This window comes from Lingula anatina, chromosome 9 (genome assembly GCF_051362555.1).
Source record: "Lingula anatina isolate TDL-2025a chromosome 9, LinAna3.0, whole genome shotgun sequence".
Taxonomy (NCBI): Eukaryota; Metazoa; Brachiopoda; class Lingulata; order Lingulida; family Lingulidae; genus Lingula; species Lingula anatina.
In genome coordinates this window covers 610296-627719 of record NC_141775.1, presented here as the reverse complement: position 1 = coordinate 627719, position 17424 = coordinate 610296, and the positions used below count along the sequence as shown (strand labels likewise).

At 37.2% G+C, this 17424-nt stretch overlaps 1 protein-coding gene across 1 annotated transcript; it reads right to left on the bottom strand.

Annotated features, from left to right (window-relative positions):
- Positions 1-949: 949 nt before the first annotated feature.
- LOC106165514 (fibroblast growth factor receptor 3-like) lies at positions 950-17404 on the bottom strand. The gene is made up of 24 exons (XM_086995205.1): positions 16926-17404; positions 16598-16698; positions 13238-13300; positions 12701-12768; positions 11911-12028; positions 11196-11395; positions 10612-10824; positions 10059-10187; positions 9423-9546; positions 8505-8692; positions 8238-8375; positions 7326-7475; positions 6824-6956; positions 6208-6398; positions 5464-5604; positions 5026-5069; positions 4786-4878; positions 4500-4677; positions 4012-4125; positions 3519-3706; positions 3017-3139; positions 2390-2501; positions 1821-1917; positions 950-1586 (listed from the first exon to the last, which is right to left on the bottom strand). The coding sequence occupies exons 4-24, from the start codon at positions 12762-12764 to the stop codon at positions 1409-1411; spliced, it is 2916 nt and encodes a 971-aa protein (XP_086851331.1). The 5' UTR covers positions 12765-12768; positions 13238-13300; positions 16598-16698; positions 16926-17404; the 3' UTR covers positions 950-1408.
- Between the last annotated feature and the right edge of the window lie 20 nt (positions 17405-17424).

Here is a 17424-nt window from a genome sequence, read left to right as displayed (position 1 = left end):
AAAGCAAAACCACCTTATTATTCAAAGCCCCCCCCCCCTCCACAAAGATTAAATTTCGGCTTCTAGGTTTAATTGCTAGGCCCGTCAAGGGAAGGCGCGTGTGGGTGTAGAGACCATTAATTAAGGGATAAGACGGTCTAGGTGGACATTCAGAATAGATGATCCGAGTACTAACTGATCCCCTGGCTATATATATGGCTGCCCACACTTCAGAAGCGATGCCGCTCATTCCCAATCGCGTCCCCGCCTCCACACCCACCATTAAACGGATTAAATCTCGCTCCCAGGTATAATTGCTAGGCCCCTGCAGCGGCGGCACGTGTGGAGGCGGGGATACCATCATGGGCATCGCTTTTGAAGTGGGGTCGGCCATATTTACTTGGCGGATCAGTTAGTACTAGAATCATCTATTTTGATTGTCCCCTTGCTTTCATGAAAGGTTCGCCATATTTTATCCGTTCTGAATGTGACCTATAGTGAGTAGTACAATGTGCGTGGTGTTTTGTTACTCTCTGACTATACGACCGATTTAGTCTAGTTGGTTACAAAAATTGTTGACAGCTAAGGATGAGAATGCCGCAAAATGGCTTATCTTAACCAGAGGCCAGCCAAATGATGTTGTCATCTTCGCGTAAAAAGGTTTTGAGACAGTGCAGCAATTAACATACTAAGTGAATAGCCAAAAATATACCTACGTAGATCTAGAAAAAATTCATTTTGTGACCCTGCTAGAATTCAAGCCCCCCGCCCCCCCCCCCCCGAGTTTATTGGGAGCCGTGGGGGGGGGGGGGGGGGGGGGGGGGGGGTCCAGACTCCCCTCCCCCTTATGGGCCAAATCAAACCTGATGTGAAAAAAGCCAAATATCGTTCGTCAGTACAACCACAGTGCGTCTCATGCTGTCGCAACTATCGCAATCTTACAGTCCTGCATACTGGAACAAGAACAGGTACACTTTTCCACTTTCACATATATATCATTTGCTGTCATTGTAATGGAAAGGCAACCGCTTTCGTAAACAATGGTTCAATCTATCCAATTAAAATTCATCATACAGTGATCTTTTCCAGAATCGTTGTTTGCTGGTACGCAGATGAAATTACAAGGTTACAAAAACAAATGAATTTATGAAGAGAATAAATTGAAATAAAGTTTGTTAATTTAATTTAATTTAATTTAATTAGTTAATGAGTTAACAACAACCTACACATATCATTAATTTGTGGCGGTCATATGAATTCAACTTTGAACAATTTTAAGCATGCAGACAGATGTATCTTGATAGAAGAGCGCGACAAATTCTTAGACGACGCATTAGTTATGTCAGTTAACGCATTGTGAAAGCTGATTTTCAGCACATTTTTGGAACTGATTCTGTTCAATGATTCGCTCTCTTGATAACTCAGGCATTTAACACTTTTCGTCACTGTCATATTTGTCAATATTAGCATACAATGCTTCTTCAAACTCTCCAAAGGCCAAGACGTCGTAATCTGCAACCAGTAATTCGTTCAATGAACTTGTTAAATCCGTAACAGAAGGTCGTGCGTCCGGTGCCTCTTCCCAACAAGACAGCATGATAGTATACCTGAAATGATCAAACCCATGATGTATAATATTTCCAACCCAACATAACCGTTATCAAAGTAATTGCAGAAAGTGCTGCCTGTAAGACGTTCGCAATCTTAAATACACAGAATACATTTTTCAAAGTCCACTGTTGATTAAAGAACACTAACATGCACTTTCCATAAGTTCCATATTCTTCCTGATTGATTGATGTTAAAACCCTTTCAAACTATATACTTTCAAATATACTTACATGTCCTGTGAACAGTGCTGTGGCCTTGGCATCCGGTATCCGTTAGTTATCTTTCTCATCACTTGCTTAGCTGACATACCAGGGTAAGGAATACAGCCTAAATATAAAAGAGTCTTTAAGAAGATAATTTGTAAAGAGGATCACCCAAGAGCATCAAACGAAGCTGGTGGCAATGTGTCTTGTCTTCCGAGACTAGAAAACGAGCGAGAGTCAGGGAAGTGACGTTATCATTTTAGAAAGTCTACACATCAGGAATGCCGACTTAGCAAGCAACACAAAAGAGACACACAAAACATCAGTTACATGACAAATGTGTTAATGTGCAACTATAATTTCATAAAAATAAAGATATAACGACCAGGAAAATATCCGTGAAAAAATTTTGTCAGCTTAAACCTCACCGCCCTTGTTAACCTGTCATTAAATCTGACCCACTTCCTTCGAAATCCTTCATAATCTAGCCAAGCTTTACACTAAGTTGCGAGATTTTGGAAAATCTTGGATGATGCCCATTATATTGCACAAAAACATTAGTATTTATTTAACATACGTACTGTATAGGGCCTTACCCAATGTGACAATCTCCCATAACAAGACACCATACGCCCAGACATCGGACTGGGAAGTAAATATGTGGTCATTCAGAGCTTCAGGAGACATCCATCGCACTGGAACACGACCCTAGAAAGAATTTAGAATGGTCAGAATAATTTAGTTATGTGTACATATTTAAACCCCTTTCATATCAAATGCACATGGAATAAAACCAGTACAGATTCTGTAAACAAGTGGATCTATTAAACGCCCAGACTTTAAGTCTCATTTTATTAACTTGGTTATTTGAGATCAAAAGCTCTTTTGCCACACACTTTGTAACTAAAAAGCTTTCGATATCCATTCTCCACCAACACTGAACTTTAATCATTAAGTGGTTATTTACTTATCTTTAATAAAATGTATTATGTATTTGTTCCAGAAATAAGTGTATGTTTTATCTGATGCCAGCAGTGGTATATAATACCTGTGACTTCATTTACCAGCAGTAGTATATAATACCTGTGACTTCATTTACCAGCAGTAGTATATAATACCTGTGACTTCATTTACCAGCAGTAGTATATAATACCTGTGACTTCATTTACCAGCAGTAGTATATAATACCTGTGACTTCATTTACCAGCAGTAGTATATAATACCTGTGACTTCATTTCATACTGGTGGCTTTCAATCACGTCCCTAGCAAAACCAAAGTCAGAAACCTTGCATATTTTGTCATCAGATAACAAAATATTTCTTGCAGCAAGGTCTCTGTGCAGAATCTGAGAAAAATTGATTAAAAGACATAAGTAAAGAAAAAGAAATACTCTTGAGACAAAAAAAAAATGTCAGAAGAATGAACGTAGTCCTATATAATTACTACAGGTTGGGATAAACCGGAAGTATCATGGTTACTATTTGAGATATCTACCCTGTACACAAAGCTATGTGGAAATTAATACAGTTCCTAGCGGACTATCAATCATAGCAAAGATGTCTAATAGACAAGATAAAAAATTAAAACGCACCGTGTTGTTAAATATGTACTTGTACACGTACATGTAGCACAATGTGCAAACGAATAAATTACAGTAAATAAATAGTAACCATCCAATTTAATGTGCACCCATTTCACCGAAAAATTTAAAGGTGTATACTAACGGACATAGAAGAAAGAAACGCCATCCCATTTGCCACGTCGAAAGCATACTTCATCAGATCTCGTGATGTTAATGAAGCACTGGCGCCATATAAGTTGCTATACACTGCCTTATTTCGAGCTCGGTCATTTCGTAGGAAGGTCTGCAGATTTCCATTTGGAAGGTATTCCAAGACAATCATTGGTACACCTTAATAACAAATCAAATTCTTTTTATGTGAGCATAATATGGTAGTTTCTGTAGTAGCCTAGACAGCGAACAATATTAAATTGGAACATTCAAAGCTGAATAAATTATTATTATTGTGTATACACACTGCGAATATCAAACAGAAATGTTTTTAAGAAATCAAAATATTATTTACACTCCAGTAGGCCTACTTTTAACTTGCCCTTATTCACCGGTACTTACATGAAGGTTTAATATTAGAAGTAACTACAGTAACGGAAAGTTTATATGTTGCTTATAAGTTAAGAGATAACCGTTAAACCTACCTCCATCACGCGTACAAGACGCAAATAGAGTGACTACATTTGGATGTGGTCGAAGAGTCTGCATCACTTTTAGTTCATCTTTCAAATCTTTGACAAGGGCTGAATCGTGAGGATCTAAAGAATTCGCAACAGTGAGTCTTGTTAAATGTGTTATAATATAATTCTCATAGAATGAGATGTTTTATCCGCCCCGGGCAATATTGCTTTTCTGAGGTCAGCAAAACAGCACAATGGCCGCATCCAAAGTCGAAAAAAATACATTATTTATCAAATATATTAAGACGGTGTTTCTCAATTATTTTAATAATTCTATGCAATTATTTTCATACTGTGTGCAGTATTTGCGCCATATCATATTAAGTTAGTACATTTTGTGTAACAGTTATACTTTATGCTTTTATTCATTCAACTTAAATTATTCAAATTTCAATCCCCTGTTTATATATACGATACTTTATTGGTATGTAAGAATAAATAAAATAATGTACCTTTTACTGTCTTTACTGCAGCTGCTGTCCACTCTCCTTTACCATAAAAATTATATATTTCTCCCATATAAACCTGTCCAAAGGATCCACTGCCGATTTCTGCATGGACTCTAACATGTGTCCTGGGAATCTCCGAGTTAGGCATCAGAACCTCTAAGTACATCGAAACATCATCGGCCTTCAAAATATAAATTAAGTATTTTTAATTCTAAAAAACAATTATTCCATCGCCTTGAAAAATGTTTCAGTTTATCAGTTAATGATTTTGTTATACAGCTTGCCTTACCACTTCATTTTCTCCGTGTAATGATCTGGACAATGAAATGCTATTATTCATTTGCAGTGGCATTTTAGATGACCATACTTCGGCAGGTGGCATCTGTAAGGACAAAGAAGCAAGTTTTGCGAACAGATTTATCTATACACTCCATATTCAAAATAACTTGAATGACTTTCAATAAACTTAAATGCGTATGTTATTTTGGACTGGTTAGTGTTACTATTTTTAAATACGAATATCAACTACCTGCATCGATTCTTCATTCATTTCAATAACATCATCTTCATTATCTGAAATATCACGCCATCATTATATAGTTTGTCATATGTACTTTAAATGCGAATTTTGTTATATATTTTGTGCCATTACCATAAATGTGAAGACTCTCTGAACAATGATCAACAAATTGAAATACGCGATTATGAGAAAAAACATTTATATGCACGTTATTTTACGCATGGCCTTCTGACGGGTAAGAATAAAATATTGTGCTAATAAACAATATTTAAATATGCATAAATATACAGTAAATACGGTTAAGCAAATTAATTTGATTTAAACAATAATAAAGTAAAATAGAATCAAATCAAAATAAAAACAATATGTTTGGTTTCTTTAGTTCAAATACAATAACTTTGGCCTTTTTAGTTCACATGAAAAGTCCGAGTAAGTTAAATAATATACCTGCATCTCGTTTATGTCTCTTTCTTCTGACGATTACAGCGATGACCACAGAAGAAATAAGTAGAAGTAGAAGTGTAGTAGCTACGACAGCTACTATTGTCCATACAGGGGCAACTGGATCAATGGATATACTGGCAGGATCTATAGAGAGTTAAAATATATTAACATAAGTAAATATTTACCTAGCTGTATCTATTCGTTTACCTATCAGTATGTATTTCCTGTCGGAAGAACACAGCAGGGTACGTGACTGCATTCTAGCACGTTACTGTTACAGAAAAAAAAATAAAATGGCCACCAAAACATACAGGAGAGGACAAAGTAAAACAGCAAAATCGGCATATTTCTTGATATATAGGGTGGTTGAGTACAAAGTATAAAAGATGGTTGCACTTTTAAAGATTATGGAACAGGCTTGTAAACATGGGTGACAATAGGATCACAAAACACATTTTCCTTTGAGATTATGACATTGCGAAAGAGGGAAACATTAATTGGTGTGCCCATGTGTCTCATGGCCACTGCAGGGGTTATGCGTTTTTGAAAATAAACTGAAAATGATATCATAAAAATAAATATGTGAATGACTGCCAGTAAACATGCATATTTTAATATAAAGCTCTTGATTTATTAAACTGGTCATAAATCTAAAATAAGATATAAATAACTGGGACTATAAAACTGGCAACTTCAAAAATATTAAGAATAAAAGAGAAATTCAAGTCAAATGTCCTGTCTTCCTACCTGCAGCCTTATTCCACAAAGTGGCCAACACCTCCACTGGCACATAGCCGTTATCCACCACACATTTGTACTGGAAAAAGACTGGATCCTCCTCCAGATTTATGTCCAAGTCCACTCCATGGTCATTGTCCATGATGAAGGTGTATGGCCCCCCCGCGGGGAGAGGCACCCATTTAGCAGTATCTAGTGTTCTGTAGGAAATAGCAGTGTACAGGCAGTGGTAAGAACAATCATGTGCTAAAAATATCATGAAATAATTAAAACAGCCACCGAAGCATTAGACAAGTTTATATATATATATATATATATATATATATATATATATATATATATATATATATATATATATATAACATTATGATAAAAGTTGATAGAGGCACATGTTTAAAATCCTCAAGGTGCTTTATGTCATTAAGGAAAAAGGGGCACTGTAAGTAGTACATGTCAAAAAATCACATATAATGAGTAAATAATATTTAGTTTCAGGAATTCACTCTATATTATTTTGGAATATGAAAGGGAATAATGCACAGTCATTAACACAAGGAAAATGAACTCTCTTTAACTTCAAGAACACCCCACTATTGGGACCATGGTGTTCTGGTAAGACCCTTACTTGTACATCCAGGTGAAGGTCAGTGGTGTGATCGGGTCACCCCTGGCCGAGCAGTTGAACCTAACGTTGGTTGGCTTATTGTCTTCTTCATAGGAAATAGTCTGTTCAGGTTCCACCAGCAACCGAGTCCTCACTAGAAAAATAATTATGAGTAAAACAAATGAGAAGACATCAGCAAGACACCAACTGTAACTAGAAATTCAGCTACAATAAATATTGTCAAATTGAATATGACATTTTGAATCGCGAATAGGCCTAACAGGGATTCTACTAAGCGAGATGTGTGTGCATGCATGCGCGCATTCGCTAGAGCACGTAATCATACTTTTGCAACATGACAAATGACCTGTTTGTACCATCTCCTAGATTACTACTTGCCTGATTTTGGTCCAGTAGCAGTTAAGCAATACAGGTATATAAGGTAATAGTCTTTCTTAACTGGGATGTGAAACCATAGCCCCAGATAAGACATTTCAGAGTAAGAGAGGACATTTCAACTTACATAAAACGTTCAGGTAAACGCTGGCGTAGAGGTAGTCGTGCTTGTTGCTAACGTTACACTGGAACACCTGTAGATCAGCTTTGCTGACGTTCTTCAGAGTAAACTTAGTTGGCTCCTGCTCATCATACAATATCCTGGGTTGACTGAGATCTTTCAAATTAAACATGAAATAGGTCATAGTGAAATTATTACACTTGCTTATTAAGGCTGAAAAAGCATTTTGTTTCCTCAGAGCCTCAGAGACCGAACGTGTATATACCGGTGAGGATTCACCTCAATTTCATGTGACCATATTCCTTTTACCAATATTGGGTTAACTTAGATATTGTATTTTCTTTTTGTAGCTGTTAATCTCTATTGTGAACGTTTTACTAACACATCACTAGTGATGGTGATTGGGGGGGGGGGGTGTAATTACCATGAATTGAGTGGATTCCAAAGTCAAATAAAGCTAGCTGTTTCTAAGCTTTACCATATAATAGTAATACCTCTGGAATTTTTACATCACTGTTTCATTGAAAGTCTCTGTTATAATCTTCTATAGGTATGCTTATATTTTTTAACAGGAAAAACTTTCTTTTCGCTATCTCCTCTGATGCCGCGTAAATTATCGTAACATGTGTCCCATACAGGCGGATGTCTTTTCAACTGCCGAAAACATAGGCCTATCTGCTACGTTTCGAATATCTTTATAGAAAAGTGATAAAAAACGTTTTTTCAATCATCGGCATCCAATTATACTACGGCAATCATCGAGCGAGTTCTTCTATGCAGAGAGATTTGAAGTGCATCAAACGCTGTTGAGCTTCTATGCAGAGAGGGTATTGGATGCGCCTCTCGCTGTCGAGTGAGGAGTGTAATATGTTCAAATGTAAGGCATTAACCTGTTCCCTGTCTTGCTGCAAACCTCACCTAATTCCACACCATTGGAATAAAACTTGGGTTTGTCAGGAGCTGGAATCCCCTCTGTGCCACATTCAAAGGTGAAGTCATCACCATCTGTTACATTGGTGTCTTTAGGCCTCCCAGTTTTAGTCCAGTAGGGGGCAGCTAGGCAAGACAAGATGAAACCAGCATGTCAGAGATAATGTTCCCTTTATTGTGCGTGAGAGAAAATGAGAGAAAGGGGAGAGGAGCAGGAAACAAGAAAGAGAAAAGACTTTAATTACATTGTCTCACCTTCCACAACAACCAGAATTTCGGCACTCTGAGAACCACCCGTATTGGACCCAGTGCAGCGATAAGTGCCCTCGTGGTCAAAGGTCACACCTTTAATGGCCAGATTTTGGGTTTTGTCTACAATTCCATCTGGGTTCATTTCCCTGCCATTGGCATCCAGTTTGTACCAGCGAACGGTGGGGACAGGTCTGAAAATAAACAGGCATTTCAGCCACTTGCTTCAGAACTTTTTTACCAACTGATCCTCGTCAAAGAATTTTATGTAACCAGTTACCACAGTTATGCCATGTTTTCCAGTATTTATAGCCCAGAAACTACCCTAATATTGAAGACCAAAATCTGTGTCTAATTCGATACAAAATACACTGGTAGTTAGGGTAAACACTTGACCTTTGCAATTAGGAAAATGTGAAATTTAACAAGTGCTGCTTTTGGATCGTAATTCTTAAAATTAGAACATTATAATTTAGAAGTAGCAAAAATGAAATAAAATTTGATGATTCCAAAATTATGTATCTAAGAGACTGATAGTTTTTAGTTTCCCCATTGAAAAGAACAAGTCGTAAGCGTAAAACAAAAAGAAAAACCTCCCCTGTTTTATAACAGTGTAAGTACCCGTTTCACACCAATAGTTAGTAATGTTAAACGGTAGCACCCTTTGGGTTGGTAGATCTTGTTATTTCGTCTTTTCTTATATATTTAAAAACAAGACGTCCAATAAAAATAATACTACATGTACAGTAGTACGGGCACAGATATAAACTGCCTATCTTGGTTTTCTTCATCCTACATGTGACTATAAAAATGCCCCAAGTGCCAAGCTATTGAATGCCCTTCGTTATAGTAATGTAAAGTGACCCTTCCATGTTTTCTAAAATCGGGTCTTTCTACTGTAATGCACATCATCATGTTACTTACTTTCCAGCAAAAATACAGCTTAGAGTCCTGTTCTGTCCCTTCAAGAAGACAACAGACGGTCCTGACGAGGGCTTGGGGGCAGTTTTGTACATCAGCTTTGGGGCATTGTCGGTCAATGAATTAGCTGAAATGCAATTATGAAGACGGCGATGATAAATAATTAATTATAATATGGACCACAATATTAAGATCTCAGGGAAGTTTACAGAATGAACGAATTGGTTTAAAACAAATGTATCGGAAAAATAAACGGTTTTACTCATCCAGTATAATGAAAAATAAATACAAAAATTACAATATGAATAAAGTTTATATATGATTATAATCAAATAAATTCCATAATTTAAGGCTGCATTCAGAATAGCGGACCAACTGATCTGCGGATCAAATATGGCGACCAACTTAAAATTTGGTTGATCGCCTAAGAATACTGAATAGATTCACCGCTGGAATTATAATACAAGTATTCAAGTGGGTCGGCCATATTTGATCTGCAGATCTGTTAGTCCATGGATCAACTCGTTTGTATTGAGAATGCAATCTCAAAGAAACAAGAAATCTACTTCTATTCCAAAACCATCAACACTAAATTTGAACCTCCTTTGCATAAAGCTTTAAGAAATAACCCAGACTTACCTGTGTCAACAGAAAGTTTAACTGGACTTCCATTAACGGATAATTTCAGAAATGAGTTATACGCAGAACATCTGTACTGCTGGTTGGGTTGAGAGTCATCCCTGGTAACAAATGCAAACCTCAAAGCTCCTGAATAAAACAAACAAAATTCACTTTCATAGTGAACATGAGTGAGAAATATTCCGACCGGAATTTTGAAATGTATACCCTGTCTCACCATTCTTATATTATTCTTATATATTCTTATTATAAGTATAATTATAATTCGATTATATATATATATTTCATGCGGCGACATAAAAAAACTACAGCATGTTAACTGTAATACCGCACCATACATATGACATATTGTGCCAAAAACCTCATGACAATACTACAAGATGGTCTATCTCTCTCTTTCTCTCTCTCTCTCTCTCTCTCTCTCCACCAATTTCTCTCTCTCCCCCTCTCTCCCTCCTACCCTCTCTCCCTCTTTCTACCCTTCTCTCTCTCTCCTTTATTCCTCTTTTTTCTCTCTTGCTGCTGCACGCAATCCCCTTAGTGCTAATCTTACCACTCTCGTCCACCTGTCTCCTCTTATCATCAGCCAGAATGGCCTGGGTTTCTTTCACAGACCCAGAGGCAGGCGTGTACAGCTCCCACTGTATGGTGGGATTGGGTGCCGCGTAGGGGAATTGCGGTTTTCCTGAACACACCACGGTAACATTCTCGCCCTCTCGGACCACCTTGGTCTCTACTGTCTGATTGTAAGGAAAAGCTCCGGCCCCTTTAAAACAGAGTAAATAATCTCACAAATTTTTAAAGAGTTACAAAGAGTTAAAACGTTTTTTAAAAGATACGAATTCTATATATAATTTTTCCCTATAAAATGTCCAGGCTAAAATTGATACAATAACTGTTACACCTTAATAAAGGAAAATTGTAATTTTTTCTGAAATTTCAATACATTTGATTAAAATCACCAACTATATTCTTTCTATTAAGATATCCTTTACATTCCAAAGATTTCGTTTATAAAGCATTGTACAGTGGGGATGGGTCTGGAAAATAGCATTTCAACTATCTTTAAAACAAAATTCATATCTCAGGAGTAACAAGAAAGAATTTCCACCAGAGGCTAACAGCTTGTTTACTTACTCGATCTTTGGAAGAAAGCAATTGTGGACACAGCCACCATTCCGTCAGTATTTCTGGCCAGACACTGGTAATACCCCTCGTCACTGAAATCGGGGTCGTTGATGCTGATGGTGCCGCCGCTGTTTGGCTTGTAGTTCCAGCCTCTATATATATATCTAGTACCCACTGACAATAATTGACCGTTTTTCTTCCACTGATAACTGTAAAGAATTTGAAATAAATATTAATCAATTCTGAATTATAGTTTTGCATAGTTCATTTCACCTACATGCTCAAATATAAACAAATATAATTAAAGAAAAAGGCTTTCTGATTATAGCAGTTAATCAAAATAAGAAATTAAAACGGAAACTTCTTGAAAAGTTTACCATGTCAGCGAGTCATGCTATATTATCATATCATATCACAATTTAGCTAAAAGATAAAAGTGTATTAATTAGTAAATTAATCAGTTAATGATAATTTTTTGTTTGTTTGTTTGTTTTTGCGTTATGTTTTCATTGACATTAGATTGTAAGTGGAAAAGATATCTCAATAAGTTCTACGCAAATTTTTATGGAATTTTCAGGATGGACAGTTGTTTAGAAGGGAAAACGAGCGATAACAAATACAGCTGAATATCTAAAGGTTTTCGTGTATTTTTATTGTACATTATTTAAAAAAATCGATATTTAGTAGCAGGAAAATGCATTGGTATGCTATGGTATATACTTACTATGGCTCAGGTATTCCTTCGGCAAGACAAGGTAATTCTTGTGTAAAAGTGGCATCATCCACCTTAAAGTAATACTGTCTATTTGGCTGTACTATAAATCTTGGAGGTAGCTTCATGTCTGAGAGAGATTTCATTTTTCTCATCATATCAATGATAGAGACAAAAATATATGCTGGCAACATATTAAAGTAGCTAGTAACATTTAATCAACACAATCGCCACACCTAACACAGTGGCTCCCCACTGCTGTCGTAAACAACACATCCAGCACACCTAACACAGTGGCTCCCCACTGCTGTCGTAAACAACACATCCAGCACACCTAACACAGTGGCTCCCCACTGCTGTCGTAAACAACACAATCAGCACACCTAACACAGTGGCTCCCACTGCTGTCGTAAACAACACAATCAGCACACCTAACACAGTGGCTCCCCATTGCTGTCGTAAACAACACATCCAGCACACCTAACACAGTTGCTCTCCACTGCTGTCGTAAACAACACAATCAGCACACCTAACACAGTGGCTCCCCATTGCTGTCGTAAACAACACAATCAGCACACCTAACACAGTGGCTCCCCATTGCTGTCGTAAACAGCACAATCAGCACACCTAACACAGTGGCTCCCCACTGCTGTCGTAAACAACACAATCAGCACACCTAACACAGTGGCTCCCCACTGCTGTCGTAAACAACACAATCAGCACACCTAACACAGTTGCTCTCCACTGCTGTCACAACCAACACAATCAGCATTCCCCACACAATGCAGTTCTGTTCGTTTACCTTGAGCCATCACTGTGGTGAAGAAACCTGTTATCACCACAACTGCTGTATTCATCATGGCCATTCTTCTATTCTAGCATGAAAATTTTAAAATAAAAGCAATCAAATGAAAAAATGAAACATTACAAGTGAGAAATCACACACACACACACATACACACAAACTAAATCTGTTTTAATTATCATTTTGTCACTTTGAAAACGAGAAGGAAATATTCCTGATTTTAGCATAACTCCTTCAATTATCATTGTCTCTTTGCAAATATATAAATATTATAATGGACCACATGTTAAGCGCCTTATGCATATTGTTGACAACAAGTCAACTGTGAAACAAAAACTTTATATACATGAAATAAATATTGGGTCCATTACAGACAGTGAGACTTACTACTTAAACGATGAGACTTATTTCAAATTAGTGCAATGAAACTAACGACCCAATTAAGTACATTTTTAAAGCTGAACACAAAGTTTTACTCAATAATGTTGGGAATAAAAGGTATTAATGACTATTATATCAGAATAAAGACTTTACCTTAGAATTCTTGGTTAAAATATTTTCTTCTACTTTTACCAACCATCTGGTTTCATGAGCACCCTGAAGATTAAAAACATATAAAATATACATCCCCAGAAATGCACTGCATGACGTCACGCTTGGCCCACTGCGCATGCGTGCACTTTTAATAAGTTGCTAGATTGCCATAGGAAAATGAATGGGTTCGCGATTCGTGGGTAATTCGTGATAATTGACAAACTAACGGCCTGATGCCGATAGACAGCAACGCTGTGCTATACTTCAAGCAACTCCTGACCAAATTTCGCTAGGGTTTAATAAAAAATTCTGTTGTACACACGTACGAAGAAGTTTGCCGTGTATTGCCTAGCCTACCCTCAGCAAAACGCACATATTTTCAGAAATAGTGATTTTAGACGGTAAATTCACTCAGAAACAAAGGCAAACTAATTCGTTGCCGATAGCACCAGCAGATAGCAGCACCATACAGAGTCTGATTAAAAACTTTCATGGCAATTTAAGAACTTTTTCCACTGTACAATGGAGTCCAAAAAAAGCACTTGGCACAAATGTGAAACTGCCCAGTGCAAGGCCAAGAATTCAATCAGTATTTTCAATCATATTATCAGACTCTACATAAATTCACTGACAATATCACTACTCAGTATTTAACTAATCTTTTAATCCAAAATTCCTATCATCATTTAATAATATTGCAAAATTCTTCTTTCAGATTGCTATTTATTTTAAATTTAATGCTGCAGTGGTTCCAAAATAATCTTGTAGTAAAGGAAAAATGCAAATAAGAAGTGGAAGACCAATTTTACCCACATTATTCAATCATTTGAATATAAAACGAATAAGATCACGATTTAACAAATTAAAATAATCTTTCATAAACTCTTTCATGAATAACATATTAAACAAAATTAAAGTTATAAATTAGTGGTAATGGCTTATTCTGGAATATATGACCTCTGCACATCATCAGTACCTGACTTGGTACAGTATAGTTACTACTTGGATACAGAGTTAGATTTAATAATTTAACAATAAGAACAATATATATTACAATAAACTTCTCTGCACATGTCAGACGCTTGTTACCATGAACTAAAGCTACTTGACAATGGGCTGAGCACTTATCACAGTCTGTGTGCGATGCCATTGTTGTGCTGTGATTGGCTAGCTGAGTCATGTGAAGCCCTACTGTAGCGCCCTCGCGTATCGCGTGAATGCTGCGCATTTCTGGCCATGAGCTTTACTTAATTTACAACATTTTTTTAATTAGTCCACAACGCCTTGCTTTGGTTTATTACTGACTATTAGTTTTGTTTTGATAATCTTACTGATAACTCCATTTATTTGGAAATTGGACACGGTGCTGCATGTAAAACATTAAAAAACAAACAAAACGATTTAACTAAGGAGTCAACATCCTTGGCGTTTCGCGCATTCAGAGGCCCAAATCAGGATGTTGATTAGCAAATTTGCCATGACAGCATTTTATCTTTCATATCAGGATGCTTGGCATTTTAAGCGAGGTGTTAATCTTAAATCGATATCTGACAAGAATAATAACGCAAAAACATTTGTAACAAGTAAACACCACGGCGAATAAAAGTGTAATCGTTGAGAAGCTGCAGTACATATCGATTATGTGTTACATAAAAAGAAGTCATATTTGCAAACTCAGTAGGCCTACGTAGTGATAGTTTTAAACAAGCAATATTCTTCCAAGCATGCAAAGTTTCGATTTCCACTATCTGTTCTACAAACGGACGTGCGAAGGCGACCCGTGCCAGCATTTATCAAATTTCTTGTCACCATTCAGTTTACTTTTACTGATTTTACCTAACCTAGATATCTGTAAGCACCGCAGCCACAAAAGCGAGATACGCCACGAGCGAGCCACTTGTGAACGTTTTTCGTGGTGATCTTCTAGGCAGAAACACATATAGAAGAGACTATTCCCAGACCCTATCGTGCTAACTTTGGATCGAACAATCTTCAGGGGAATTATCGCTTAATTGCAATTAACTTAAGCTACTTAAATGTCTGTCAATCCTACTGAAGCTGTTAGGGGGTAACTAACTATTGTTTAGCAGCTTTAGTAAACCACTTAAGCTAAAAGCAATTTAGCGAGAAACCCCGTGGAGATGGACCTATCCTGTAAGATCAATTTAGGGCACCCAGTGCATTTATACTCATTACAAGCAGACGCTCACTGATAAAGGCCAGACACATTTGATAAGAAAACCCAACACCAGGACTTGCTTTCTTTTCCTGTGAAAACCATTACGTTTAAAACAACACTAACTGACCATTCCCCTTCTATCCCCCTATTGCCATGGCTCTGCAGCTGATGATGGTCACTTATTGACCGATAGGTGCTTCCTGCACCCCCCCCCCCCCCCGCCCGCCTGTACGTCACTCGAACAACTGGCTTTCTAGGTCAAACTCACACAGAGACGAGACGCCTCTTACCACACCACGCAAGCCACCAATAGGTCATCCTATACCAGATCAGAACTGTTAGACTGACAAGTCAAATCATTCTCTTCATTCCCTCACTCACACGTGAAATACATGTAAAGACATTCAAGGAATTTACAACATCAAATATATAATGTTTTAGTGAGGAATAATGACAACGATCTGGAGTTTTTGAACGTTTATTCACCAACTTCTCTTCAAACAACTTCACATATATTTATACTCTATTTCTCTGATACTGATCACGCATTTACTTGTTTTCTTTTTCTTTGTCTTTGCGTGATTACAAAATATTTTCCATTCGCATGTTGCAAGTCACCATGCAACATTCCCTTATTAGGTAATACCTAAGATACTTGTTTTCAATTAAAGATATCTAAAATATTATTTGAATTACTCATGCTTGGACCTTATTCGAAACTCAGTTATCATGTGCTAAACAGATGACTGAAATTAAAATATATTATGAATTTAACCAATCACATAAACTGTTACTGACTTTGACCGTTTCCATCTATTTCTAACCTTAAAAACATGTTCTACACTTGTTGACTCTTGATGAAACCTAACCAACACTCAATAACTCTCTATGTTTTTACTCGTTTGATTCCGTTTTAATTGTTATCTGTAATTAGTGAAAGTATAAGCCATTCGCTTTACAACAATACGTATTTAGAAAAATAAACTTGATCATCCCATAAACCGACTCAAAGGTTTTAACTGTCAAAAACAAGTCCCCAGGGGCCCGGCCTTAGATCGTGTTCTTTTGAAAAGACGTATTAAAACCAAGGCATGAGCCGACCACCACCAAACGTGTGCATGTGTGTGTGTGTGTGTGTGTGTGAGAGAGAGAGAGAGAGAGAGAGAGAGAGAGAGACTTGCCTTAGTGACTTATTGTCCCCATCCTTCTTGGCGTTATTCTTCCCTTTCCGGTTGGTAGCCTCACTCCAAATGATTTGGAAACTTTATTACAACCTAGGTATCTAAAAATAGAAATAGAAAGAGGAAGTTACTGAGCAGCGTGTAGAAGCACGTACGTGACTTACCGCCCTGGTAACAAAGTCATTTTCCAATCCATGTAGGAACTATGTAAAGCCATATGGATTTCGAAACATACATGTTCAGTTATCATTTTGCTGAAGTAGATTTGCAATATTGATGGTTTTCGCTTCAAAATATATATACTACCGGAAATAGTGGCGTGTCTTACCAGAGGGATTCCCCTTGCTCTGCAACTTTCCCAAGTTGTTGTTTAGCTTTGTTTACTCCGATGACGTGTTCAACATCTCAGTCCTGTCAACACTCCCACCTTGATGGGAGTCTCTGGTTTGGACACATATCACCATACTTAATTGTGAACTTCTCTTTCTAGAAGTTTAGTTTGTGATAAGTTTGTTAACTAGCTATACCACACCTGGGGCAACGTACCCCATTCATATCGAGCGATTTTTCCCTGGGTCGATCACGTCAGTCATAAAATATTATTTTGTCGCTAAAATAATAACGTCTACGTTAAATTATCCAAGTGTAAACTACTTGCGGATGGGGTGAAGATAATTGTAGTTTAGTTTTCATCATACAGTATACCTATGTAGATCTAGAAAAAGTTCACTTTGTGACCCTGCTAGAATCCAAGCCAACCTCGCCCCCATTGGCGGAATTAGGGGGAACCAGGTGGTCCAGACTCCCCCCCCCCCCCCACCTCCTCC

Excerpts from the sequence above, each read along its gene's own strand:
- LOC106165514 (XM_086995205.1), bottom strand. The coding sequence starts at position 12,764 with ATGGCCATGATGAATACAGCAGTTGTGGTGATAACAGGTTTCTTCACC. Across the intron at positions 5,070-5,463 it reads GAGACATAAACGAGATGCAG|ATAATGAAGATGATGTTATT; the intron begins GTATATTATTTA and ends GTGATATTTCAG. Across the intron at positions 4,879-5,025 it reads TGAATGAAGAATCGATGCAG|ATGCCACCTGCCGAAGTATG; the intron begins GTAGTTGATATT and ends TTGTCCTTACAG.